The sequence below is a fragment of the Macaca fascicularis genome, chromosome 3, assembly GCF_037993035.2.
Source record: "Macaca fascicularis isolate 582-1 chromosome 3, T2T-MFA8v1.1".
Lineage (NCBI taxonomy): Eukaryota > Metazoa > Chordata > Mammalia > Primates > Cercopithecidae > Macaca > Macaca fascicularis.
The window spans coordinates 85,903,412-85,931,210 of NC_088377.1; the positions used below are offsets into that span (position 1 = coordinate 85,903,412).

Sequence of the window (27,799 nt, forward strand, 5' to 3'; positions counted from 1 at the left end):
CACAATCATAGCTCACTATAACCTTGAACTCCTGGGCTCAATCCATTCTCTCACCTCAACCCCTCAAGTGGCTGACACTACAGGTGTGCGCCATATGTGTGGCTAATTTTAAAATGTTTTGTAGGCTGCGTCTTCTTATGTTGCCCAGGCTGGTCTCAGACTCCTGGCCTCAAGTAATCCTCCTGTTTTGGCCTCCCAAAGCGCTGAAATTGCAAGTGTGAGCCTAGCCTAATCCTGTGTTTTTTAAAAACAAATGGAAGGAGGCTGGGCACGGTGGCCCACGCCTGTAATCCCAGCACTATGGGAGGCTGAGGCAGGCGGATCACTTGAGGTCAGGATTTCGAGACCAGCCTGGCCAACATGGTAAAACCCCATCTGTACTAAAATACAAAAATTAGCTGGGAGTGGTGGTGCCCACCCATAATCCCAGCTACTCTGGAGACTGAGGCAGGAGAATTGCGTGAACCTGGGAGGCAAAGGTTGCAGTGAGCCGAGATTGTGGCACTGCTCCAGCCTGGGTGACAGAGCGAGACTCCGTCTCAAAAAAAAAAAAAAAAAAAAAAAAAAAAAGAAAGAGAGGACCTTTTGGTTTCTAGTGGCAGCACTCAAACAGGCAGATTGGGTAGGTCGGGTTCCTGACGATGAGTCTCAGAAACCTGGTCAGAAACCTGACCTACTCAGTCAAGAACTGCTTGCCTGCATGACAGTGACTCCTGGTGACAGTGCCGCCAGCTCTCCCTGTGCAGGTGACCCTGGTGCCTGGCTTGCCACACTCAGCAGCACCTAGGCCTGCAGTCTGCCAGGAAGGGTCTGGCCTATCCCCAAGGAGACATAGGGCCCTGCTACCCACAGCACCCAACAGGCAACAGAGCCTGTTCTGTGTTTTTCCTTTAACACATTTAGAACCTTGTTATCCCAGCTCATCGGGAGTGGGAGCTGCAGGGAGACCTACTCCATAATCTTCAACCTGACTGCTGACTCACTTTCCTACTCCCACCCTTGGTGCTGAAGCGTGGATGCTCCCTCCCCTGCCTCCTACCGTGTGCCCAGGCCTGCAGCTGCAGGGGTGACCAACAGTGGCACAGTGGGGGCCAGAGACACCTGCACTTGACAGGACGCTTATTTTAACATACTGTTGGCTGGAAATAATCAACCTTATTTAAATAGAATGTGCATTCAGAGCACTATAAAAAGCACCCAACAACTTGCAAGGGCTGTTTAAGGAGTGATTCTCCTGCTTCCTTTGGAGGGAATCTGCAGGTTCCATGCAAGAGGAGCCAGGCCAGGGCTGCTGAGGACACAGCAGAAGGATGGGGTGAGGCAGGTTCTGTGTGACCAGAGCCCTCTCCAAAAGCATACAGCTTTACTGTAGCGTTTAGTGGCAAGGGTGACAGATGTCCTCCCTCACTCCAAGGCAGAGACTGACCGCCATTTGCCCTGGAGGAGGCAGAACCCATGTGGGCATCGCTGGTGGTATAAGCTGAGTGACTGCACTGTTGCTGGCAGCAGCATCCCCAAGGATATCCCCCAGCATTATACTCATTCTCCTTTCTTGAGAGAGCCATTTCTTTTTCCCAACTTTTGAGGAGTCTTCATGTTTACTCCCTGATCTCTGCCAAGTGCTGGGGCCATGTTGGTCTTTATTTTGTGTGTGTGTGGGGGGTATTTAATTTGTATGTTTTCATAATTTTGACTTTTTTCAAATGGTAATGTATGTACAAAAGTGTCAATGAAAAGAAGTCTACAGTTTCCAGCCATAAAAGTAGCTGCTGCTATCCTGTTGTTCTTTTGGAAATATTCTCTGCATGTTCAAGCATATTTATGTCAGATGTGAGTCTTAAAGCTGCTGTCAGTGCTCACCTAGAAGGATCCTGTGGAAACTTGGGGGCTGGCTGAGTCCCCCTCTCTGTGTCTGACTCCTTCGTACTCTGCTCCAAGAGTCAGGCTAGTAGTGCTGCTGCTGTGGTCCTGGGACCGCACCTGGATACAGGGCCTGCAGGGTGCATCACTGTCTCCTGTTAGCATTTTTTAAAGAGAACCATTTTTCTCTTGGTTATAAAAATGTCTACATTTTCTAGGGAGGTTGGATAATACCTAGGTACAAAGAAGAAAGTCAGATTCCTTGTTACTCTACTATCAGAGATAACCACAAAGATTTAATGTGCTTCTTTTCAGTCTTTTTCATATATGTGTACACACGTGTGTGTGTATTATGTTTCTTCTTAGAAATTAAAGTCATTCCATACTTAAAAGTAACAATACCCCCTTTTCAGTTTTATGGTATATTGAAAGCTTCCTCCGTATCACTAAATAGTCTTTGAAAATGTGTTTATTGGTTGCATCTAAATCTTTCTTTTGCTGCCTGTTTTCAACATACTGTACGTTCTTTAGTTTCCTTCCCTGCACCCTGTTTCTCATGTCGTTCAGCCAGGAATCCTATGTGACTCCTGGTTTCCATATGTCATTTCTCTGTCCCACAGTGGCCCTCATGTGTGAGTAATTTAAGGCTGACATCTCTTCTGATTGGTTAGTGTCTAGTCCTGCCAATATTCAGTGCTGAATTTTGAATATCACCTCTGATTGAAATTAGTTTCCTTAGCTACTGTGTTTGCTCATGCTACCACAATAACGTACCACAAAATGGGCGGCTTAAACAAATGTTGATTCTCTCACAGTTCTTAGAAGGGAAGTCTGAGATCAAAGTGTCAGCAGGGCCATATTCCCTCTGAAGGCCTTAGGGGAAGATATTCCCTCTCCTCTTCAAGCTTTAGGTGGTGTCCTGCGGTCCTTGGCGTTCCTTGGCCTATAGGCACATCACACCATTGTCTCCACATGGCCTTCACATCGTCTCTCCAAAGTCCCCCTTTTAAGGACATCAGTCATAGTGGATTAGGGCCTACCCTAATGACCTTGTTGTAACTGCGTCACCTGTGTAAAGACCCTGTTTTTATTAAGGTCACATTCTGAGGTCCTGGGGATTAAGATTCCAACATAGCATTTTAGGGGACCCAATTCAGTTCTTAACAGCCACCAGTTGCCAAGCCCAGAGGACTCAGGCTATGGTGGAGGCCCAGCTTCATGCCTAGACAGTATGCAGAGCATACCCACGGTAGGTAAATATGTTCTTGTCTTAGAACTCTGGCCAGAGAAAGCCTGCACTCTTGGACCACCCCTTCCCAACTCTTGTCTTGCATGTGTAAGATACATAGTTGTAGATACGTGTAGTTCTGTGTTTTCCTGTATGAACAGGATCATAGTACACACATTGTTTATGAGCCCATGTGGCCGTCTCCCTGCCAGATTTTGTCTGCTTGTCTCTGAACAGGCCCTGGAGAAGTTGACTGAGCTGCACCTACTGTTGGAATGTTCTGTGTTCATAGCTGCTGCCTCCTCCATGACTAGGCTTTTGTCTGTAATTTAGATCTTCAGTTCACTATAATGGACTTGTGAGTCTAAACTTACATAGTGTTTATATTATTAGCATTGTTACATTTTATGGAAAATATTATATTTTATTTTTAACATCAGCTTCTTGGTAGGTTTATCTGTATCTGTGCTGTGTTTATAACAGACCTATACAATAAGATCTGCTTGATTGAGTTTTTTAGGCTGTCTCATTAAACGTTTTACTTATGTCTTACAAATGATGTATACAATTTTAGTGCAGTCCTTTTAGCTTTGATTTATTTACTAGGAGAAAATAGAGGCTAGGGGTTGGATTAGGATTGAAGTTTAGCAGCTGCAGGATGAAATAGTTTTGCCTTTTTTTTTTTTTTGAGATGGAGTTTCGCTCTTGTTGCCCAGGCTGGAGTGCAATGGTGCAATCTTGGCTCACTGTAACTTGCAACCTCCGCCTCTCAGGTTCAAGCAATTCTCCTCCCTAAGCCTTCCAAGTAGCTGGGATTATAGGCATGTGCTCCCATGCTCAGCTAATTTTTGTATTTTTAGTAGAGACAGGGTTTCGCCATGTTGGCTAGGCTGGTTTCGAACTCCGGACCTCAGGTGATTCACCCACCCTTGGCCTCCCAAAGTGCTGGGATTACAGGCATGAGCCACCACACTTGGCCTCTTTTTTTTCCCTTTTTTTTAAAGATACGCCCTGCCAGGCAGTTTATAAGAAACCAAGGACTCATGAGCCTAAGAATTTTATTAATAAGGGCCCTCTGATTAATTAACAGGCCTGGATCTCAGTACTCTGAAGGCCAGCAGGACCAGCTATACTTTGACTGTGGTCCCAGATACTTTTCCTAAACCGTAGGGTGCTGCACTGAGGTTTCTTTTCTGTAGCTTTTCCCTTGTCATGTGGTTTCCAGGGGTACCATGTAGGAGGGTCAGAAAGGAAGTCACCTGAAAAGAGGAGGGGTTTCCAGATGCCAGAGCAAGCAAGCTTGAGATGAAACTTGAGTTGGTCACGTCTCCAGGATGTAGGAGTGGCATGTGGCTGGGCTGTCCATGGGGTCCTCTGCTCAGGCATGGCTGGCTGGGATCTTACCTTTTTTATTCTTTTTCAGGATTCAGGAGCAGTTCCAGAAGAATCCCGACAGTTACAATGGTGCTGTCCGAGAGAACTACACCTGGTCACAGGACTATACTGACCTGGAGGTCAGAGTGCCAGTACCCAAGCACGTGGTGAAGGGAAAGCAGGTAATGGCCTTGGTGGGTAGTGGTGGGTGGCTTCACCCAAGCCAGTCAAAGCTGTTGCAGGAAAGACCCAGCATCCTTGAGGGAGTGTTGAGATCGCCTTTGGGATGTGAGGCATGTTCCTTCTCCTGCCCTAGGAATGAGCTGAGCACACCATCCTTGCTCCCCTTATTCTGTTCGTGAGGTTCTCCCAGCTGTTCTGCAGAAATCTCCCTCTGGGGATGGTGAGCCCTGTTCACACTACTTCCTGAGAGAGAAACCCAAGCATCTGATGTCCTCACCTATTTTATAAACAAAGCCACAGGCACTCTTGGGGTTCTTATTGTAGATGGCCAGCCTCTCAGTTTTCAAGGGAATCCTCAAACATTATCTTGGTGAATTCTCTTTTTTCCTAAAGATTAAATCTGCCTTCGGTTTCCCTAAGAAAAGTCCAGTCAACTAAATGCACAGTGATAGCTAACATACATTGACATAGCATCTGTCATGTGAGTTTCCTGGGCTTTGCCAGCCCAGGGTCTAATAAACTCAAATTAGACAAAGTGACACAGTGGGTAGCACCTCCCCGTGTATGGTGATGAACCATGCATCACAGAGATGAAAGGATTACGATTTAATTCTCCATAACCTTTTTTTTTTTTTTTTTTTTTTTGAGACGGAGTCTCGCTCTGTCGCCCAGGCTGGAGTGCAGTGGCCGGATCTTGGCTCATTGCAAGCTCCGCCTCCCGGGTTTACGCCATTCTCCTGCCTCAGCCTCCCCAGTAGCTGGGACTACAGGCGCACGCCACCTCGCCCGGCTAGTTTTTTTGTATTTTTTTAGTAGAGACGGGGTTTCACCTGGTTAGCCAGGATGGTCTCGATCTCCTGACCTCGTGATCTGCCCGTCTCGGCCTCCCAAAGTGCTGGGATTACGGGCTTGAGCCACCGCGCCCGGCCAATTCTCCATAACCTTTAATCACAGGAGAAAGAGAACTCTCAGACTCTGCAGTTCTCCCAGGGCAACAACATGGCTGCACAGGAGGGAGGGAGGGAGGGACGGAGGGACGGAGGGACAGGCCCACCCCATCCCAGCGTCCCCACTTGCTATCCTTGCTATTTTTTTTATTTCCTCCTATTCACATAGGTGGCATGCATGTGCCGAGGATAAGCTTCCTGGTCCCCACACCCTCTTTTTTAAGGTTGACTTGGAGTCCTCAAAGGGCATGCCATCCCTGCTGGGGCCAGCCACCTGGTGTCATTCCCTGTGCCTCTGTTACTGCTTAGTGGCGTGATGGGTAGGCCTGTAGTTTGTGCACTGATACCAACCATTCTGCTTTCCCCAGGTTTCTTTTATGCCTCCTCAGGGAACAGGTGTCAGGCTGTGGGCCTTTGCTCCCCTCAACAACAAACACAAAACTTATTTTTCTTCAGCTACAAACACCCCGTCACCCCCCTTTAGGCTACATCAGGTCATGGGTGAGACCCATTGAAGCCCCATCCAGTCCTGAGAGGCAAAGCAAAGAACCCAGGTCACAATGATGAAGTGGATGGCCAGGCCTGTGTGCTGTGAGGCTCTTCCATGGAACAGGGAGCCATGTCATGATGTACCTGTAACATTCACAACTTGAGTTTCAAAAACTAAAGTTTCTGAAACCTCCATCTAATGAGTTTAAGTGAGTATAAGTTTAATCTTTTTTTTTTTAAATAGAGTTGACCTCATTCTGTCACTCAGGCTGGAGTGCAATGGCATGATCACGACTCACTGCAGCCTTGAACTCCTGGGTTCAAGCTATTCTCCCACCTTAGCCTCCTGAGTAACTGGGACTTCAGGTGCTTGCTATCATGCCTGGTTAAGTTTTAAAATTTTTTTTGTAGAGATGGAGTCCTGCTGTTTCCCAGGCTGGTCTTGAAATCCTGGCCTCAAGTGATCCTCCCACTTCAGTCTCCTGAGTAGCTGGGATTGCAGGTGTGAGCCATCATTCCCACTGGAAGTTTAATCTTTTAGTGGGAGAGAGATGTCTGCTCAAGGAATTGTGATAAGAATAACATTATCATAGGTTGTTGTAAATAGATAATTTCCGCTTATTAAAAAACTCAAGTAACAGTACAAAATGGGACATTACATAATTTAAATCCATAATATAAAAAAATTTGATATATGCCAGAAACTGTATCCATATTTCCTTCTTCATGAGAACCTGCGACCTGTGAAGTAAGCAATTTCTTTTTTGTTTTTAATTTATTTTAAAAAAATTTTATTTTACTTTAAGTTTTATTTTACTTTAAGGGATATATGTGCTGAACGTGCAGGTTTGTTACGTAGGTATACATGTGCCATGGTGGTTTGCTGCACCTATCAACCCGTTATCTAGGTTTTAAGCCCCACATGCATTAGGTATTTGTCCTAATGCTCTCCCTCCCCTTTCCCCTGACCCCTTGGCAGGCCCCAGTGTATGATGTTCCCCTCCCTGTGTCTGTGTGTTTTCATTGTTCATCTCCCACTTATGAGTGAGAACATGCGGTGTTTGGTTTTCTGTTCCTGTGTTAATTTGCTCAGGGTGATGGTTTCCAGCTTCATCCATGTACCTGCAAAGGACATGAACTTATTCTTTTTTATGGTTGCATAGTATTCCATGATGTATATATGCTACATTTTCTTTATCCAGCCTATCATTGATGGGCATTTGGGTTGGTTCCAAGTCTTTGCTGTTGTAAATAGTGCTGCAGTAAACATACATGTGCCTGTGTCTTTATAGTAGAATGATTTATAATCCTTTGGGTGTAGATACCCGCTAATGAGATTGCTGGGTCAAATGGTATTTCTGGTTCTAGATCTTTGAGGAATCGCCACACTGTCTTCCACGATGGTTGAACTAATTTACACTTCCACCAACAGTATAAAAGTGTTCCTATTTCTCTACATCCTCTCCAGCATCTGTTGTTTCCTGACTTTTTAATGATTGCGGTTCTAACTGGCATGAGATGGTATCTCGTTGTGGTTTTTATTTGCATTTCTCTAATGACCAGTGATGATGAGCTTTTTTTGCATGTTTATTGGCCACATAAATGTCTTCTTTTGAGAAGTGTCTGTTCATATCCTTTGCCCACCTTTTATGGGGTTGTTTTTTTTCTTGTAAATTTCTTGCAGATTCTGGATATTAGACCTTTGTCAGATGGATAGATTGCAAAAATTTTCTCCCATTCTGTAGGTCGCCTGTTCATTCTGATAGTTTCTTATGCTGAGCAGAAGCTCTTTTGTTTAATTAGATCCCATTTGTCAATTTTGGCTTTTGTTGCAGTTGCTTTTGGTGTTTTAGTCATGAAGTCTTTGTCCATGCCTATATCCTGAATACTGTTGTCTAGGTTTTCTTCTAGGGTTTTCATGGTTTTAGGTTTTATGTTTAAGTCTTTAATCCATCTTGAGTTAATTTTTGTATAAGGTGTAAGGAAGGGGCCTAGTTTCTGGTTTCTGCACATGGCTAGCCAGTTTTCCCAGCACTGTATATTAAATAGGGAATCCTTTCCCCATTGCTTGTTTTTGTTAGGTTTGTCGAAGATCAGATAGTGGTAGATGTGTGGTGTTATTTCTGAGGCCTCTGTTCTGTTCCATTGGTCTATGTATCTGTTTTGGTACTAGTACTATGCCGTTTTGGTTATTGTAGCCTTATAGTATAGTTTGAAGTCAGGTAGTGCGATGTCTTCAGCCTTGTTCTTTTTGCTTAGGATTGTCTTGGCTATGTGGGCTCTTTTTTGGTTCCATATGAGAGTTAAAGTAGTTTTTTCTAGTTCTGTGAAGAAAGTCAGTGGTAGCTTAATGGGAATAGCATAGCATCTATAAATTGCTTTGGGCAGTATGGCCATTTTCATGATATAGATTCTTCTATCCATGAGCATGGATTTTTTTTCTATTTGTTTGTGTCCTCTCTTATTTCCTTGAGCAGTGGTTTGTAGTTCTCCTTGAAGAGGTCTTTCATGTCCCTTGTAAGTTGCGTTCCTAGGTATTTTATTTTCTTTGTAGCAATTGTGAATGGGAGTTCATTCATGACTTGGCTCTCTGCTTGTCTATTATTGGTGTATAGGAATGCTTGTGATTTTTGCACGTTGATTTTGTATCCTGAGACTTTGCAGAAGTCGCTTATCAGCTTAAGGAGTTTTTGGGATGAGACAATAGGGTTTTCTAAATAGACAATCATGTCATTTGCAAACAGAGACAATTTGACTTCCTCCCTTGCTATTTGAATACCCTTTATTTCTTTCTCTTGCCTGATTGCCCTGGCCAGAACTTCCAGTACTGTGTTGAATAGGAGTGGTGAGAGAGGGCATCCTTGTCTTGTGCTGATTTTCAAAGGGATGCTTCCAGATTTTGCCCATTCAGTATGATATTGGCTATGGGTTTGTCATAAATAGCTCTTATTATTTTGAGATATGTTCCATTAGTACCTAGTTTATTGAGTGTTTTTAGCATGAAGGGGTGTTGAATTTTATTGAAGGCCTTTTCTGCGTCTATTGAGATAATCATGTGGTTTTTGTCATTGGTTCTGTTTATGTGATGGATTACATTTATTGATTTTCATATGTTGAACCAGCCTTCATCCCAGGGATGAAACCGACTTGATCATGGTGGATAAGCTTTTTGATGTGCTTCTGGATTCAGTTTGCCAGTATTTTATTCAGGATTTTCGCATTGATGTTCATCAGGGATATTGGCCTGAAATTTTCTTTTTTTGTTGTGTCTCTGCCAGATTTTGGAATAAGCATGATGCTGGCTTCATAAAATGAGTTAGGGAGGAATCTCTCTTTTTCTGTTGTTTGAAATAGTTTCAGAAGGAATGGTACCAGCTCCTCTTTGTACCTCTGGTAGAATTTGGCTGTGAATCCGTCTGGCCCTGGGCTTTTTTTGGTTGGTAGGCTGTTAATTACTGCCTCAATTTCAGAACTTGTTATTGGTCTTTTCAGGGATTTGACTTCTTCCTGGTTTAGTCTTGGGAGGTTGTATATGTCCAGGAATTTATCCATTTCTTCTAGATTTTCTAGTTTATTTGCATAGAGATGTTCATAGTATTCTCTGATGGTAGTTTGTATTTCTGTGGGATCAGTGGTGATATCTCCTTTATCTTTTTTTATTGTGTATGTTTGATTCCTTTCTCCTTTCTTCTTTATTATTCTGGTTAGTGGTCTATTTTGTTAATCTTTTAAAAAAACCAGTTCCTGGATTCATTGATTTTTTTCTAAGGGTTTTTCATGTCTCTGTCTCCTTCAGTTCTGCTCTGATCTCAGTTAGTTCTTATCTTCTGCTAGCTTTTGAATTTGTTTGCTCTTGCTTCTCTAGTGCTTTTAATTGTGATGTTAGGGTGTCAATTTTAGATCTTTCCCATTTTCTGATGTGGGCATTTAGTGCTATAAATTTCCCTGTTAACACCATTTTAGCTGTATCCCAGAGACTCTGGTATGTTGTCTCTTTGTTCTCATTGGTTTCAAAGAACTCGTTATTTCTGCCTTAATTTCATTATTTACCCAGTAGTCATTCAGGAGCAAATTGTTCAGTTTTCATGTAGTTGTGCAGTTTTGAGTGAGTTTCTTAATCCTGAGTTCTAATTTGATTGCACTGTGGTCTGAGAGACTGTTATGATTTCCGTTCTTTTGCATTTGCTGAGGAGTGTTTTACTTCCAATTATGTGGTTGATTTTAGAATAAGTGCTATGTGGTGCTGAGAAGAATGTATATTCTGTTGATTAGGTCAGCTTGGTCCACAGCTGAGTTCAAGTCCTGAATATCCTTGTTAATTTTCTGTCTTGTTGATCTGTCTAATATTGACAGTGGGGTGTTAAAGTCTCCCAGTATTATTGTTTGGGAGTCTTAAGTCTCTTTGTAGGTCTCTAAGAACTTGTTTTATGAATCTGGGTGCTCCTGTATTGGGTGCATATATATTTAGGATAGTCAGCTCTTCTAGTTGCATTGATCCCTTTACCATTATGTAATGCCCTTCTTTGTCTTTTTTGATCTTTGTTGGTTTAAAGTCTGTTTTATCAGAGACTAGCATTGCAACCCCTGCTTTTTTTTGCTTTCCATTTGCTTGGTGAATATTCCTCTATCCCTTTATTTTGAGCCTATGTGTGTCTTTGCACATGAGCTGGGTCTCCTGAATACAGCACACCGATGGATTTTGACTCTTTATGCAATTTACCAGTCTGTGTGTGGTATTTTTTTTGAGACAAAGTCTTGCTCTGTTGCCCATGCTGGAGTCAGTGGCGTGATCTTGGCTCACTGCAACCTCCGCCTCCCAGGTTCAAGTGATTCTCCTGCCTCAGCCTCCCAAGTAGCTGGAACTACAGGTGCACGCCCCCATACCCAGCTTATTTTTGTATTTTTAGTAGAGACGGGGTTTCACCATATTGGCCAGACTGGTCTCAAACTCCTGACCTCGTAATGCACCTATCTTAGCCTCCCAAAGTGCTGGGATTATAGGCATGAGCTACCGCACTTGGCCCATCTGTGTCTTTTAATTGGGGCATTTAGCGCATTTACATTTAAGGTTAATATTGTTATGTGCGAATTTGATTCTGTTGTCATGATGCTAGCTGGTTATTTTGCATATTAGTTGATGCAGTTTCTTCATAGTGTTGTTGGTCTTTTTATTTTGGTATGTTTTTGCAGTGGCTGGTACCGGTTTTTCCTTTCCATATTTAGTGCTTCATTCAGGAGCTCTTGTAAGGCAGGCCTGGTGGTGACAAAATCCCTCAGCATTTGCTTGTCTGTTAAGGATTTTATTTCTCCTTCACTTATGAAGCTTAGTTTGGCTGGATATGAAATTCTGGGTTTAAAATTCTTTTCTTTAAGAATATGGAATATTGGCCTCCACTCTCTTCTGGCTTGTAGAGTTTCTGCAGAGAGATCTGCTGTTAGTCTGATGGGCTTCCCTTTGTAGATAACCTGACCTTTCTCTCTGGCTGCCCTTAACATTTTTTCATGTGTTAAACCGTGGAGAATCTGATGATTATGTGTCTTGGGGTTGCTCTTCTCGAGCAGTATCTTAGTGGTGTTTTCTGTATTTCCTGAATTTGAATGTTGGCCTGTCTTACTAGGTTGGGGAAGTTCTCCTGGATAATATCATGAAGTGTGTTTTCCAACTTGTTTTCATTCTCCCTGTCACTTTTAGGGATCCCCAGTCAATCGTAGGTTTGGTCTTTTCACATAGTCCATATTTCTTAGAGGCTTTGTTTGTTCCTTTTCAGTCTTTTTTCCCTAATCTTGTCTTCATGCCTTATTTCAGTAAGTTGATCTTTAGTCTCTGATATTCTTTCTTCTGCTTGATCAATTTGGCTATTGATACTTGTGTATGCTTCACGAAGTTCTCATCCTGTGTTTTTCAGCTCCATCAGGTAATTTATGTTCTTCTCTAAACTGGTTATTCTAGTTAGCAGTTCCTGTAACCTTTTGTCAAGGTTCTTCACTTTTTTGCATTGGGTTAGAACGTAGTCCTTTAGCTCAGAAGAGTTTGTTATTGTCCACCTTCTGAAGCCTACTTCTGTCAGTTTGTCAAACTCATTCTCCGTCCAGTTTTGTGCCCTTGCTGGAGAGGAGTTGCGATCATTTGGAGAAGAGGCATTCTGGTTTTTGGAATTTTCAGCGTTTTTGTGCTGGTTTTTTCCTCATCTTCATGGATTTATCTACCTTTGATCTTTGAGGCTGATGACCTTTGGATGGGTTTTTTGTGTGGGGGTCTTTTTTTTTTGGATGTTGATGTTGTTGCTGTTTGTTAGTTTTTCTTCTAACAGGCCCCTCTTCTGCAGGTCTGCTGCAGTTGGCTGAGGTACACTCCAGACCCTATTTGCCTGGGTATCACCAGTGGAGACTGCAGAACAGCAAAGATTGCGGCCTGCTCCTTCCTCTGGAAGCTTCATCCCAGAGGGGCACCGGGCTAGTGCCAGCTAGAGCTCTTCTGTATGAGGTGTCTCTCAGCCCGTGTTGGGAGGTCTCTCCTAATCAGGAAGTATGGGAGTCAGGGACCCACTTGAGGAGGCAGTCTGTCCCTTAGCAGAGCTCAAGCGCTGTGCTGGGAGAATCCTCCTTGTTGGGATCCGTTGCTCTCTTCACAGCTGGCAGGCAGGAACGTTTAAGTCTGCTGAAGCTGCACTCTCAGCCATCCCTTCTCCCAGGTGCTCTGTCCCAGGGAGATGGGAGTTTTATCTATAAGCCCCTGACTGGAGCTGCTGCCTTTCTTTCAGAGATGCCCTGCCCAGTGAGAAGGAATCTATAGAGGCAGTCTGGCCACAGCCACTTTGCCTCTTTAAGTTAAGTTTCACCCAGTCTGAGCTTCCAGGCCTCTTTAGCACTGTTAAGGGAAAACCACCTACCCAAGCCTCAGTAATGGCAGACACCAAGCTCCATCGTCCCTTGGCTCCCTGGTGTCAGCCTCCTTTCCAGGGGAGTGAGCGGTTCTGTCTTGCTGGGGTTCCAGGTGCTACTGGGGTATGCAAAAACCAAAAAACCAAAAAACTCCTGCAGCTAGCTCAGTGTCTGCTCAAACAGCCTCCCAGTTTTGTGCTTGAAACCCAGGGCCCTGGTGGTTTAGGCACATGAGGGAATCTCCTGGTCTGTGGACTGCAAAAACCTTGGGAAAAGCTTGGTATCTGGGCCGGATAGCACAGTCCTTCATGGCTTCCCTTGGCTGGGAAAGGGAGGCCCCCCGCTCCTTGCACTTCCCAGGTGAGGCGATGTCCCACCCTACTTCGGCTCGCCGTCCGTGGGCTGTGCTCACTGCCTAACTAGTCCCAGTGAGATGAACAGGGTACCTCAGTTGGAAATGCAGAAATCACCCACCTTTTGCGTTGGTCTCACTGGGAGCTGCAGACCAGAGCTATTCCTATTCGACTATCTTGCCAGATCCCCCCATATCATTCATTCTATTTTATAGATGAGAAATTGAAGCTGAGAGAAGTTACTGAATCATCCAAGTTAACTTGGAAAATCCACAGTGTCATCTCCCTTGTTGTTATGCCTGGAACAGTGAGCACTCTGGATAAGTTTTTGAATGAATGAATAGCTGCATGAATGAAGTAGCAAAGCTGTGGTTTGAGTCAGGTATGTCTGCTTCTAAACCTTATGCTTTTCCCTCTGGGCTACCCTCCTTACTCTATACAAACAAGTGGTGCTGGCTTCTTAGAAGGAGACACTGTCCTGGAACACGTCTCATGTGCATTTATAGGAAATGAACCTCTCTGTATAGTGGGGGCAACTTGGCTTGCACCCTGCATCCCACATGGTGCAGTAAGGTGACTAGGCTTAGTCCCATTCCTGCCTGGCCTGGGTAGGTGTGAAGTCCAGGCTGGCCTGGAGCTGAATCCCTCTGGCCCTCCTGTCCTGTGCCTTCTGACTCCGTGACCACTCCCTCTGCAGTCTCTCCTTCATTCTCCAGGGGCCACTTGAAATAGGCAGACATGTCCTAAACCTGCCCTGTGTGTAGGAGTTTGGGTGGGGTCCATAGCATCCCTAAGAAGACTGAGACTTTTGCAAGTGCCCTGTGCCTTTAAGGTACCACAGGCACAGATCAGTGAGTTGCTGGTGGCCTGGCTTCAGCAGGAAGTAGCTGTGTGCTCAGTTTTCCCTTCTTCCCACCCCACATCCCCGTTATATCTCTTACCAGCAACTGGTGACCTCTAGAATCATAGACTTCAGTATAATTTTAAGATCAAAGTCAGACCAGATCACTAGGGATCATCCACAAGGAATTCTAGCTTCAAATGACTACTTCCTGTCTGTTTTTAATAGGCCAGGAGCAGGAACTAACAGCTCTTCCCAAGTAGTTTATCCAGAATTTTGGGATTTTGGTGGGTTAGGTGTTGATTTCTATTTCATTTTTTGTTAGTATTGCCATGTATGTAGTTGAATAAATTATGAAAAGCATTGATTGCCATGCTTCATTCACTTGGCTAAAAAAATTACAGTTTCCTGGTTCTTTATCTGTCTTCTGAACTGCTCTGTGAACCTCTGGGGCTTTCTCTGAAAGGGTTTGTATTAGGCCCAAGCTGAAACTGGTTATTTTCTCTTTTTTTGACTTAAGAGACCCAGGTTAGCTAACAGCTTTCACCATACTTTGCACAGCTACCTGGGACAACTCCCCACTGGAAATGGTGTCTCAGATGTGCTTGTTGACTATCTGGGATGTTGATGCCATGATTCTGCCCTATGGTCGACACCGTGTTATGAAGGTCCTGCCCTATGTCTTGTCTCAAGTTCAGATTTACACCTCTCTCAAATACACTTGTTATGACCTCTAAGATGATGTGGCTCTACTATCACCAAGGATAGCCCTGGATTTGGCTCATTCTACATTAGACATTTTCTAAACATGTGGGCTGTGCTTTATCCCAGGAACTGGGCATGTGGGAATCACCAAGACAGACAAGACTGCTGGTTTGGAGCTTATATCCCAGTGGGGTGCAGCAGTAAAAGTCAGCAAATAAATGAGCAAGATGGAGGCAGGTGCTGTATAGAACCTAAAACTGGTTGGTTTATGTATTTAACCAGCACTTGTGTGGTTCCCTCTCTGTGTCTTGAAATAGTGAGTTGTCCCCTCCAGTCCTCCTATCATGCAGGCAGTCACTGTGCACCCATGAGGGATACTGAGAACTGTGTGTGCATGGTCTCAGCCAAAAAGAGCCAGGCAATAATCAAGGCTTGCTCTGGAGCTAGTGTTCTCTCTCACCTCAGGGAAGGGTCAAAGGTGAAGTTTGGTTATAAATATCAGGATAGAAGGATGGAAGGAAGGGACTTCTTTTTTCAGTGGTTTATTTAGTAGTGGCTTGCCTAATTTATTTGTTAACACGGTATATCTATGTGACAATAGCATTGGCCTTTTGTGACACCTGCTGACCTAATTTGTACTGGTGACCTGCCTTGGTGGCATGCTTCATCTCCTGTGTGGTTGGAAAAACTTTTTTTTCTCCTTCAATAGTATTTTTTTTTCCCCATGTCATTCTTACAACACTGCAGACCTCTTTTAAAAATTCTTGGCTGGGCATGGTGGCTCAAGCCTGTAATCCCAGCACTTTGGGAGGCTGAGGTGGGCAGATCGCTTGAGCCCAGGAATTTGAGACCAGCCTGGGCATCATGGTGAAACCCCATCTCTACAAAACAATATAAAAAAAATTTAGCTGGGTGTGGTGGTATGCAGCTGTAGTCCTAGCTACTTGGGAGGCAGAGGTGGGAGGATTACCTGAGCCCAGGAGGTCAAGGCTTCTGCGAACTGTGATTGTGCCACTGCACTCCACCTTGGATAACAGAGTGAGACCCTATCTCAAAAAAAATAAAAAATAAAGTAAAAATAAAAATTCTTGGTGTCTTAATTGCTGAGTGATTTTTTTTTAAAGTCATGCCTCACTTAAAACTTTGGAAAAAGTTTATTTTGTATCTCTTGGATTTTGCTTGTCTAAGTGTTTTTCTTCAGAGCTGTACTTTCTTTCTGGCCTGGCTCTGGTTATTCCCTAAGTGTACCTGTCACGGTTGCCTGTCAGCAGTGTTTATTTTTGGTTTTTGTCTGTGGCACCTATTGGACATTGTCACGATGGTAACCCCGGCTGCAACAACTCAACTGTTAAAATCAAAATCTGTTCTGTGTTGGTGATTCAGGGGCTTTGCTCAGGCAGCCCAGTGTTTGTGTTAGAGCTGTGTATAGAGCTTCACAGGAGAGCCAGATCTCAACTCTCCAGCTGTAGCTTGATGCAGGCATTATCGGAGCTTTGCCTCTCCTGGAGTTTCTCATTGATCCCTTTTCTGTAGAAATGGATATGATGAGTTCACACTTGCCTCTCAAGGGTAGTGGGAGACAAATGAGAGTGTGTGCATAATGCTTTATGTTTTTTAGAAGAAAAATAGAGTATTCCTATTTTACCTTGTAATATTTTAAAAAATCATCTTGCTAGTGAATGAAAACTTCTCAAAATGAAGCTTTTAATTTCATACGTTAGTAAAATGTGGTTAGGTCTTTTCCATCACATGTTCTTTGCTCAATCTACTCTGCTCTGTTTAGGAAAAGCAGCTGATTCCCTCTCTCTCTCTTGCTGGTGTACCCATAGAATAGAGACAAGGAACTTTGAGTTTAATGACAGATGTTTTTGTGATTGTTCATGTCAGACCTGAGTGGTTATAAACCTGGCATTTCATTGAATCACACAGAATTGCAATGCTTTTGAAAATTAAATTCCAGAGATTTTTAGTTTAACCTCTCATTTTGCAGATGAGAAAACTCTCATGGTGGGATGATGGTAGATCATACACCAGAACCGAGGTCCTCTCACCCCCACCCTGTTTTATGGCCTTATTGCAAATGAAGTCATGATTGGATGTTATTGAGTGACAAGTGAATCTGTTTCCCTTGAGTCTTCTTCCTCATAGATTGTGAGTGTTCCTGCAGGCTGGTGTAATCACTGTCGTGACCTGCCATTTTTGTCCTCACCCTGGGTACCTTTTGGAACACCACCTTAGCCACTAGGCGTGTCATGTATGGCTCTAACTCATCCCGAGGCTTAGATTCGTAGTGAGGCCTTGCCTGTGAGCTTGATGTAAGTGCTGGAATTTGTGTTAAAAGCTCCATAACGTGTTCTTAGAAGTTGCTTAGGAAAAAATGCAGGAAGATGTTTTATTATAGGAAACTTCTATAGCAGAAAAGACTAATAGACTGCATTATTTTTGCATTTACATAATTTTTGAGTGCATAACACATTTATATGTTCAAAAGCACAAACATGTGTAACAACAACAAAAATCCCTGTCCTGCCTCTGTGTCTTTTCTGTCTTGTCCTGACCCCTCCCCAGCTAGCCCTAACCTAAGTCATCACATAACTGGTTTTGGGGATATTTCAACAGATGTTTTTATGTATATATAATCAAGTATGAACATGTATTGCTCTGTCCCCACCTTTAGCAAAGATGGTGCATTCCACTTTTTAAGATGATCTTAATGCCCTTGCCCAGTGTCATTTTGGCCCCACCAAGGAGACTCCCATCTCTTTTTACCTCCGTGTCCCCAAGTGCCTGAGGGGTGCCCAGTAAATTCTAGATAGACGTTGCTTTCCCTGGTCATCTGGCTCAAGCCCCAAACCCACCATCCCTCACACCTGGGACTCCTGTTCTTTGCTTTTTCCCCCTTCAAACTATAGGCTGATTATTAAACCAATGTCTTGTTAATGGACATTTAGGTTGTTTCCAATCTTTCCTGTTGTAAACAATAAAACAATGCCCTTTAATAAACTTCATTTTGCATATATGCATTTTATATAGAAAAAAGTCCATGAAGTGTAGTTGCTAGATTGAAAGGTATATGTATTTCTAATTTCTTTTTTTTTTGAGACAGGGTTTTGTTCTGTCACCCATCATGGCCCGCTGCAGCCTTGTCCTCCCTAGGCTTAAGCAATCTTCCCATCTCAGCCTCCTGAGCAGCTGTAACTACAAGCATGCACCACCATGCCCAGATGATTTTTTGTATTTTGTAGAGATGGGGTTTTCTCACGTTGCTCAAGCTGATCTTGAACTCCTGGGCACATGCAGTCCATCTACCTTGGTCTCCCAGAGTGCTGGGATTACAGGCCTGAGCCACTGCACCCAGCCTGTATTTCTAATTTCTATAAGTGTTGCTAAATTATCTTCCATATGGGGTTATACTAACTTATGTATCCATCAACAATGTATAAGAGCCCTCGGTTTTTCACAAATTTGCTGACAATAGTATGTTATCAAACTTTGGGGTTTTGTAAGTTGAGTAGATGAAAAATAGTATCTGTGTCTAGTATGAATTTGTATTTCTCTTAGAGTGAGGTGGAGCATCTTTCTACATGTGACTGTCCTTTGAACTAGTTACATCTTTTGCCCATTTTCTATTAGGTTGCTGTATGTTTTCTTATTGATTTCTAGGAGTTCTGTATATATTAGAGAGATCAGTCCTTTGTATGTGATATGTATTGCCGATTTGTTGTCCCATTTTGTTATTAACCTTTTGAGTTGATTTATATTGATCCTCCCGTCTCAGCCTCCCAGGAAGCTGAGACCACAGGCACGAACTGCCACATCCTATTAATTAAATTTTTTTTTTTTGTAGAAATGAAGTCTCCCTGTGTTGCTCAGGCTTGTCTTAAACTCCTAGGCTCAAGTAATCCCCCTGCCTCAGTCTCCCAAAGCGCTGGAATTATAGGCATGAGCCACCATGCCCTGCCTCACCTTACTAATTTTTGTGTATTCAAGTTAATTGGTTCTTTGTTTTTTCATGGCTTCTGAAATTTGAATCAAGATTAGATAGGAGTAGATTGCATTTGGTAGAGTTTCTTTGGTCAGTTATTTGAACTTTAGCTGCCTTATAATCCACTTTGATCTTTTTACCCCATTAGAGTCGTTTTGTCTAAATTCTGCCAATGGTTTCTAATTTAATTGTTGTAGAAATGATTTGTTTTCTTCATAGAAGACTTCTAAGTGGCAATTTGGGCCCCATCTCATTTATTCATAACCAACAGCCTAACATAGTATGAATTTTATCACTTACAGTTGATCTTCCCATTGTATTTGATTAGATACAGGCATTCTAAAATGCAAATATTTAAAACATACAGATAGAACTTGAAATTGAACAAAATTAGATACAACTGAAGCTGAAAATGGACACTTGATTTTTAAAAATTGTAATAAAATGATCTAGATTGTATACACCATCTGTTACAAGTTGTATGTGAATAAGGATTTTGTGCCGTGTTGGTTGTGAGTACTCTGGGTTTTAAACTGGTTTTTGCATCGAATATAACTTTAATTATGCTCCGTACACGTGGATGTGTTTTTTGGGTATATCTACACACAGTGCACTTGCATGTGTATCTTCATCTTATTTATTGTTTGGTAAGGGACACATTGCTCAGCTTCCTGGATATCTTCCTAGTCTTAGAGGGGCCTCAGTGGTAGGATTCTCATCAGAACTTAAGGGTGATGACTTCTGGCCTGTTATATGGCATCTGCCTGAACATGAGTGTGCCACAAGATTGTTTCTAAGGTGGTCTCAATCTCTTTTCTTCCTTCAGACTACCTTGCTTGTCCTTTGCTGGCATCTGAGGACTTGTCCTGTGGAATGAGGCTAGAGAGAAAGAGGCATCTCTGTGTTTCCCCACTGTGCATCTACTTGTACCCCCAGTCTTTCCCTTTACCACCCATACATGGACATATGCTTCCAGTTCTCTGGACATACGTTTTTTGTCTTCACCACTAGTGTATATACCTATGGGTGGAATTGCTGGGTCATGTGGTGCCTCTGTAATTAACTTTTTGAGGAACCGTCAAACAGTTTTCCAAAGTAGTTGCACCATTTTATATTTTACAGATCTACCAGAAATGTATGAGGGTTCATATTTCTCCATATCCTCATCAACCCTTGTTATTGTCTGTTTCGGTTTTGTTTTTTAATTGTAGCTATCCTACTGGGTGTGAAGTAGGATTTTGTTGTTTTGATTTGCATTTCCCTCATGACTAATAACATTGAGCATCTTTTTACGTCCTTATTTTCCACTTGTATATCTTCTTTGGAGAAATGCCTATTCAAGTTCATATGCATGTTTTAATTGGGGTGTTTGTCTTTTTATTGTTGAGTTGTAAGACTTCTTTACATATTCTAGATACTACATCCTTGTCAGATACATTATTTGCAGATATTTTCTCCCATTTTATGGGTCGTCTTCGCTTTCTTGATACTACTCTTTGAAGCACAAAAGTTTTAAATTTTGATGAAGTCACTTTTTTTTTTTTTTGCTTTGGCTGCTTGTGGTGTTATATCTAAAACACCATTGTCTAACCCAGGATCACAAATTTTAGCTCTTGCATTTAGGTTTTTGATCCATTTTGAGTTTAAAAAATTTATTATATGCTATGAAATAGTTGTCCAACTTCATTTTGAATTAGTAAAACAGTTTCATTCTTTTGCATGTGGATACTCAGTTCTCATGGTACAATTACTTGAAAATACTATTCTTTTTCCATTGAATTTTCTTGGTACTCTTGTCTAAAATCAGTTGATCATAAGTGTATGAGTTTGTTACTAGACTTTATTTTGAGATGGAGTCTCACTCTACTCTGTTGCCAGGCTGGAGTGCAGTGACATGATCTTGGCTCACTGCAACCTCTGCCTCCCAGGTTCCAGCGATTCTCCTGCCTCACCCTCCCGAGTAGCTGGGACTACAGGCACGCACCACCACGCCCAGCTAACTTTTGTATTTTTAGTAGAAATAGGGTTTCCCATGTTGGCCAGGATGATATTGATCTCTTGACCTCGTGATCCGCCTGCCTCAGCCTCCCAGAGTGCTGGGATTACAGGTGTGAGCTACCACGCCTGACGTGTTACTGGACTTTTTGTTTTGTTTTGTTTTGTTTTTTGAGACAGAGTCTTGCTCTGTCACCCAGGCTGGAGTGCAGTGGCGTGATCTCTGCTCACTGCAAGCTCCGCCTCCCAGGTTCACACCATTCTCCTGCCTTAGCCTCCTGAGTAGCTGGGACTACTGGTGCCCGCCACCACACGTGGATAATTTTTTTGTATTTTTAGTAGAGACAGGGTTTCACCACGTTAGCCAGGATGGTCTCAATCTCCCGACCTCGTGATCCGCCCGACTTGGCCTCCCAAAGTGCTAGGATTACAGGCATGAGCCACTGTGCCCGGCCGTTTACTAGACTTTTAATTCTGTTCCATTGATCTGTGTAGATGACTGTCCTTATGCCACTACCACACTGTTTTGATTACTGTAGCTTTATAGTAAGTTCTGAAGATTTTATTCCTTGTTTTTGTTCTGTTCCTTCATTATTGACTTGGCTTTTTTTGACAGTTTGATTATGACATCTAGGTGAGGCTGGCTTCCTTTTAGTTTATTTTACTTGGAATTCATTGACCTTCTTGGGTGTAATTTTTTTTTCATGTCAAATTTGGAAAGTTTTTAGCCATCATTCTTTCAAATATTCTTTCTTCTTTTCTCTTCTGTATGTTGGTATGTTTAATAGTGTCCCTCAGGTTCTGTGGCTCTGTTTATTTTTCTCCACGGTTTTTTCCCTGTTTCTCAGTTTGGGTAATCTCAATTGACCTGTCTTCAAGTTTGCTTGTTCTTTCTTCTAAATGCTAAAAAGTAGTTTTGAGCCCCTTTCATGAACTCTTATCTTTTTCCTGTTTTACTTTTGAACTCCAGAATTTGTATTTGATTCTTTAAAAAATAGTAATAATAATTTCTATCTCGCTATCAGTATCAATAGTGATACTGATATTTATTGATATTCTCTACTTACGAGACTTTATTCCCATACTGTCTTTTAGTAATTTTTGCATAGTTTTCTTAGCTCTTTGAGCATATTTAAAATAGTTGAGTTAGAGACTGCTTTCTGCTAAGATCATGTGTAGGCTTCCTCAGGGACAGATTTTATTGATTGCTTTCTTTTTCCTGTGTATGGGCCATACTTTGTTGTTTCTTTGTAAGTCTCATAATTTTTTTTTTTTTTTTTTTTTTTGCTGTTATTGAAAAATGGATTTTTAAATAGCACAATGGGGTGACTCAGGAAATCAGATGCTCCTTTCTTCCCCATGGTTGCTATTGGTATGTGATATAGTTGTTCTTATTTAATGACTTTTCTGAACTAATTCTGTAACGTTTGTATTCTTTATTATGTCTCACTAGTGAAATCTCTACTTGGTCAACTTGGTGGCCAAGTAATTATTGGATGGTGATTTCCTTAAACCCCTGGGATCAGTAAACACGTGTTTTTGTCGAGGGACTTCATCTGCCTATTGGAGCATACCTTCATCGCTTGGTCCAGCAGTTAAAAACTGCCTTAGCCTTTATTTCCTGCTGATGTTGAGTCAAAGTCAGCCAGAGGTGAGAGCTTAAGGCCTTCTTAGGTTTTCCCTGAGCATGCACTGAAGCTCTATACATTCATGTGTCCTTCTAGATTCCTGGGAAAAAATGTCAAAGCTTATCAAAGTCCCCATGGACATTTTATTTCCCACCTTTGCCTTTGGTTTACCTCAGTTGTTATCTGCCACCTCAGGGGGCTGCAAAGTTAAAACACTTGCCTGTATTTTCAACAAACACTCCTGGATGGGGTGGAAGGCTTTTCTGAGTTTAGCCAGAAACAGTCAGTCTTGCAAATGAGGTCTGACAGGGAACCATCAGACAGGTCAAATAATGACAGTTCTTTGAGAATGAAGCTTTGAAAGAGCTCTGAGAGCACTGTTTTCTCCAGCGATGGCTGCTACGCTGTACCAGGAATGCGGCCTGCTGAGAGCCTGGAGAGTGGGGATGGGTCTAGGCCAAGTTAAAATATCACAGAGCTCACTGTTCTTACTGAGATGTGGTTGTTTTCCTTGAATTAATGCTCCCTGGGTTCCTACAAACCTTTGGTTAATTTCCAAAATCCGTAAGAAGATACTGACAATTTTTGCCAGCTTTTTGGTTGCTTTTATGGAGGAGAGCTTTTTGGAGGTCCGTAGTAACCACCATTTTCACTGGCATCCTTTGGATCAGGAATCTCTTAAATCGTTCTTGTTTTCCTGGGGGTTCTTGCTGCCCTTCTTTTTTATCTTGTTATCAAAAATAGTATACTTTCATCGTAACCTCAGAATTAGCCAGATTCATTAATACTGTGTATTGTCTAGAAATCTCTTTCTTCCTGAACTCCGCTCTAGACTGGTTATTTCCTGTTCTTCTGTATAGCTACACTCCTGGTATTTTCTTCCTGCATATCTAGATTAAATACACTGTGTTTTGGACTTGAGTTGGATATTCCTCTTTTTCAGTTTTCATCTTCATTTTGTTTTTCTCAAAGTGATATTTTATGTAGAATTGTATATCTTCAAATGCATTTATTTTTAACTTTTCACTTATTTCTCAATTTGGGTGTATGTAGAATTCTAGCTGAAAAATAATTTCCCCTTATTAAGATTGAAAGGGTTATCTTCTTATACCCAGTGTTACTGATTCTGGAAGTCTATTCCATCTCTTTGTGAGTAAGCTTTTTCTCCTCCTTGGAACTTTTAGGACCTTTTTAAAAACACTCAGTGTCATAAAATTCCATGAGTCTTTCATTCATTCTGCTTAGCTCTTGGTGGGACTTTTCAATCTGGAGGCATATTTTTCTTTGGCTCTGGAAAATTATCTTATTACTGTCATAGTTTCTGGAATGCCAAATTGATTGCCTGAATTGATCTCTGTTTCTACCTTGATTTCTTTGACTTTATCTTCCAGCCTCTTTATTGAAGTTTAATTTTAGCTACTATATTTTAAATTCTTGTGTTCTTTCTTTTTGGCCTAATTGTTCTATTTTCATATTTTATTCTGGTTATATGGATATAGTATCTTCTCAGATCTCTGTGAAGACATAAAATAGAAAAATTTTGGATATCTTTTTTCCTAATTAGCTCTGTATTTATTTATTTATTTTTTTTACTTGTTTTCATCTGGCTGTTTTTTCTCATAAGATGCAGTCCTCAGTTATCTAGTAATTTTTTTTTTTTTTTTTTTACAGAATTTCACTCCTATTGCCCAGGCTGGAGTGCAATGGTGCGATCTCAGCTTACCGCAACCTCTGCCTCCTGGGTTCAAGCTATTCTCCTGCCTCAGTCTCCATAGTAGCTGGAATTACAGGCATGCAACACCACTGGTGCCTGGCTAATTTTATGTTTTTAGTAGAGATGTTTTTTTTAGTAGAGATGTTTTTAGTAGAAATGTGTTTTTCTCCAATTTGGCCAGGCTGGTCTCAAACTCCCAACCTTAGGTGATCTGCCCGCCTCGGCCTCCAAAAGTGCTGGGATTACAGGTGTGAGCCACCATGCCTGGCCCTTTTTTTTTTTAATACAAAAATATTTTTCTCCCATTCTCTTGAGTGTGGGACTGTATTGATGGGTTTGTCTACTGTGTGTCTGAAGTCTGCTCTTCCCACCACCACTGACAGCTGAGTGGATTGACCAGTCAGCTTTGCTTTACAGGACATGGGGTCTTGGCCATCCTAATGCTTGAGTGAGTAGGACTTCTCTTGACACACAGGCATCCACACTAGGTCCTCAGACTGCTGGTCAGTGTCTTTGGAGCAAGGTCCTCCATTCTTCTGTAGCAAACAGAGGGATTCCTGTCCCTTTCAATGGGGCATCCAGGGCCACAGCAGTTCCCACATGTGCCCCTGGCCTTGCTCCTGCCCTGCATACCTGCTGACTCCCAGCTAGAGCCCATGTAGCTGTGGCTTCTGGATGTCTCCTATGCCATAGAATTTGTCTCCTGTGTCCCTCCTCCTTTTGTCTTCCGCAGATTTGTTGACATCTCATCTGTTCCTGGCCTCCCTCTTCCCCTGTTTTCACTATCTGGGTTTTTTCTCTTCATGCCTTTTATGTCTGCAGGTCACAAGAGGTCAGAAAGTTGACTGTCTGTTCCCAGTGTGACATCTTCACCTGGGACCTCTGGAAGCATTTCTTGTCTGGTTTTCTACCTTGATGATTTGGTTCATTCCCCTGGGTAGGCAGTGTGAGAAGCTTCCCCAAATTTGGAAATTATGTTATATAGAGCTGGGTGGGAGAATTATATTTGTTAAGTGAGCTTGTTCTTGTGAAGGCAGGACCGAGGAGCCTTGGGCCCTCTGTGTCATGTTTCCATTGCACACAAGTTTATGGTTAGACATGATTTGGCCCAACATGTGTCTGGTTCATTTCAAGAGTGAGTGGATCTATTGTTCCATTTGCTCACGTTCCTCATGGTATTAGAAGGTCAGGAATGAAGCTCAGTTGCCTATTGTTCAATAGGACTAGCCAAGTAAATACCCTTTTCCATGGTAAATTCCCCTATGAAAGGTCATGCAAGTGGAATTGCGGTCTCATGAGAGGATGTTTCCTTGGAGTCTGCATGTGAACCTGGCAGAGCTGCCCATGCCTAACAGAATATCTTCACTGTGTCCTGCAGTGGGCAGCCTTCTGCCACCTTCTCCCCTCACTGCATGGCTCAGGAACTATCTTTCATTTAGAAACTATCTGATGGGCTGGATGTAGTGGCTCATATGTGTCATCCCAGCACTTTGGGAGGCTGAGGCAGTAGGATCGCTTGGGGCCAGGAGTTCGAAACCAGCCTGGGCAACAGCAAGACCCCTGTCTCTACAAAAAATAAAAATAAAATTAGCCAGGCATAGTGGCACTTGCCTGTAGTCCCAGCTACTTGGGAGGCTGAGGTGGAGGGATTGCGTCAGCCCAGGAGTTTGATGCAGCAGTGAGCTGGGATCACGCGACTGCACTCCAGCCTGGGCAATGCAGTGAGGCCGTGTCTCTTAAAGAAAAAGAAAAACTGTCTGACAGCAGTGACTCCTGCACATCATTTCTTCCATTTCCATTTTTTATTTATGAATATTTAAAATACAGGTAGGTTATGGTATTGTATTTCATTGGCAAATACTAAACTCCAGTTTGGAAAACCTATCAGTTTGGGTTGTCTTTTTTTCCAATCATTTTATAAGCATTTAATGAGTCACCTACCAGATGACATGGAGAGTAGCTTCCAAATTGTTTTTATTCCACATACCTATTAGAAAAAAGTTTTAAGTACTTGATCCCAGTGTCTTCTTAATGCATGCCTTATACAGATACAAAATGTAAATGGAAGTTCTGTTTTATTTCCTCTTCTAATTACTGACCTGTGAACCCCCTGGGGTACGCATACCCTGCTTTGGAGACTGCTGGCTGGAATACATGATATGAAGTAAAAGGAATCCTACTCCCAGCAGCTGCCAGTCCAGTTCTGGAGACAGACAAGTGGTGGGGTAGGGATAGGTGTTCCTAGGGCAGTGGGGAGGGCCATGGGGCCATTGTCTGCCTAGGACAGGCTCAGAGGGACGAAGGTGAGCTGAGGCTTTTAGAGGCTTGGTTTTGTAAAGAACCGAGACAAAATGCAAAACCATGTGGGGACGTTGGTGGTATAATGGTGAGCATAGCTGCCTTCCAAAATCAAAGGAATTGGTCTCATACTCTTGGATGAAGACCAGGCTATAGTCACCAGGCAGTGCAGTAGCTCACAGAAGGAAGAGGCGGTGCTTGTCTCTTGTACAACAGTCCTGGGGTAAGCAATTCAGGATGTGCAGCCCCGTCAGCTCTCTTGGTTGCTGTGGTCCAGGGCTGGGCTCCTGCATCTCCCAGGTAGCCACAAGGGGAGGCAAGGGAAAAATACTCACCGCTTGTCTCCTCTGCTTACTTTTTTGCGGTGACAATTGGTCTCCCTTAACTGGAGAAGGGAGAAGAAGATTGGGTCACAGCAGCTTCCACCATAGCACTTTATGTTACCAGTTATGCTGAGAAAGATTTTTTGGTGGATTTACCTACATGAGCTGACATCTGCAGGTTGCTCTAGGTATAAATTAGGCTGATACGGTTTTCTTCACTGAGATGCCTGGTGAGCCTGATGACAACGCTGTAGTGTGCAGTCAGGTACCTTGGAAACTGTCACCCCTCCCACTATACAGAACACCAGTGGTCACCCTGATAGGAGAGATGATTTTCTTCTGCTATGTCCTCAGGTCTCAGTGGCCCTTAGCAGCAGCTCCATTCGTGTGGCCATGCTGGAGGAAAATGGGGAGCGTGTCCTCATGGAAGGGAAGCTTACTCACAAGATCAACACTGAGAGTTCTCTCTGGAGTCTCGAGCCCGGGAAGTGTGTTTTGGTAAGTTTGGGCACCTGTGTGCAGGGTTCCCAGGTAGACGTCAAACCTGCAGTGATGCCCCTTTTGACCAACAAACCTGTTTACACTTAAGCAGTGAGGCTGTTAATTTCAGCTGCTAGGGCAGATGGGTTTTCCTGAGCATTTTCCAGACTGCTCAGAGATTGCCTCTGTGGGCACTTGAGCTTTGGCCCTTTGAGGTCTTGGTCGTTCCAAAGAGCTCCACTGTTATTACATCTAAGGCAAAAACAAGTAAATTGAAAATGAAAAGGTAGGTTGAATTTTTACAGATGCTACTCTGGAGGGTGCAGAGTTAATAAATTCAGAGAATCAGGCTCATTGACCAACTGGCTCTCCTTACCCAGCTGCTGGTTAGGCATTAGCTAAGAGTTCAGGACAGTAAGATTAAGGTGTGAATCCAAATGAACAGCTCGCATGTTACCAGTTAGCAGACTCACTCACAAATTGGGCTGCATGCCTGAACCAGATCTGTTGGTGT

General features: G+C 42.8%; 1 protein-coding gene across 1 annotated transcript in view; it reads left to right on the forward strand.

Annotated features, from left to right (window-relative positions):
- NUDCD3 (NudC domain containing 3) overlaps window positions 1-27,799 on the forward strand; it is a 106,512-nt gene that overhangs the window by 58,515 nt on the left and 20,198 nt on the right. The window contains exons 3-4 of the mRNA XM_005549681.4: window positions 4,512-4,644; window positions 27,160-27,303. Coding sequence (XP_005549738.3) covers window positions 4,512-4,644; window positions 27,160-27,303 — 277 coding nt within the window. The remainder of the gene's footprint in view (window positions 1-4,511; window positions 4,645-27,159; window positions 27,304-27,799) is intronic.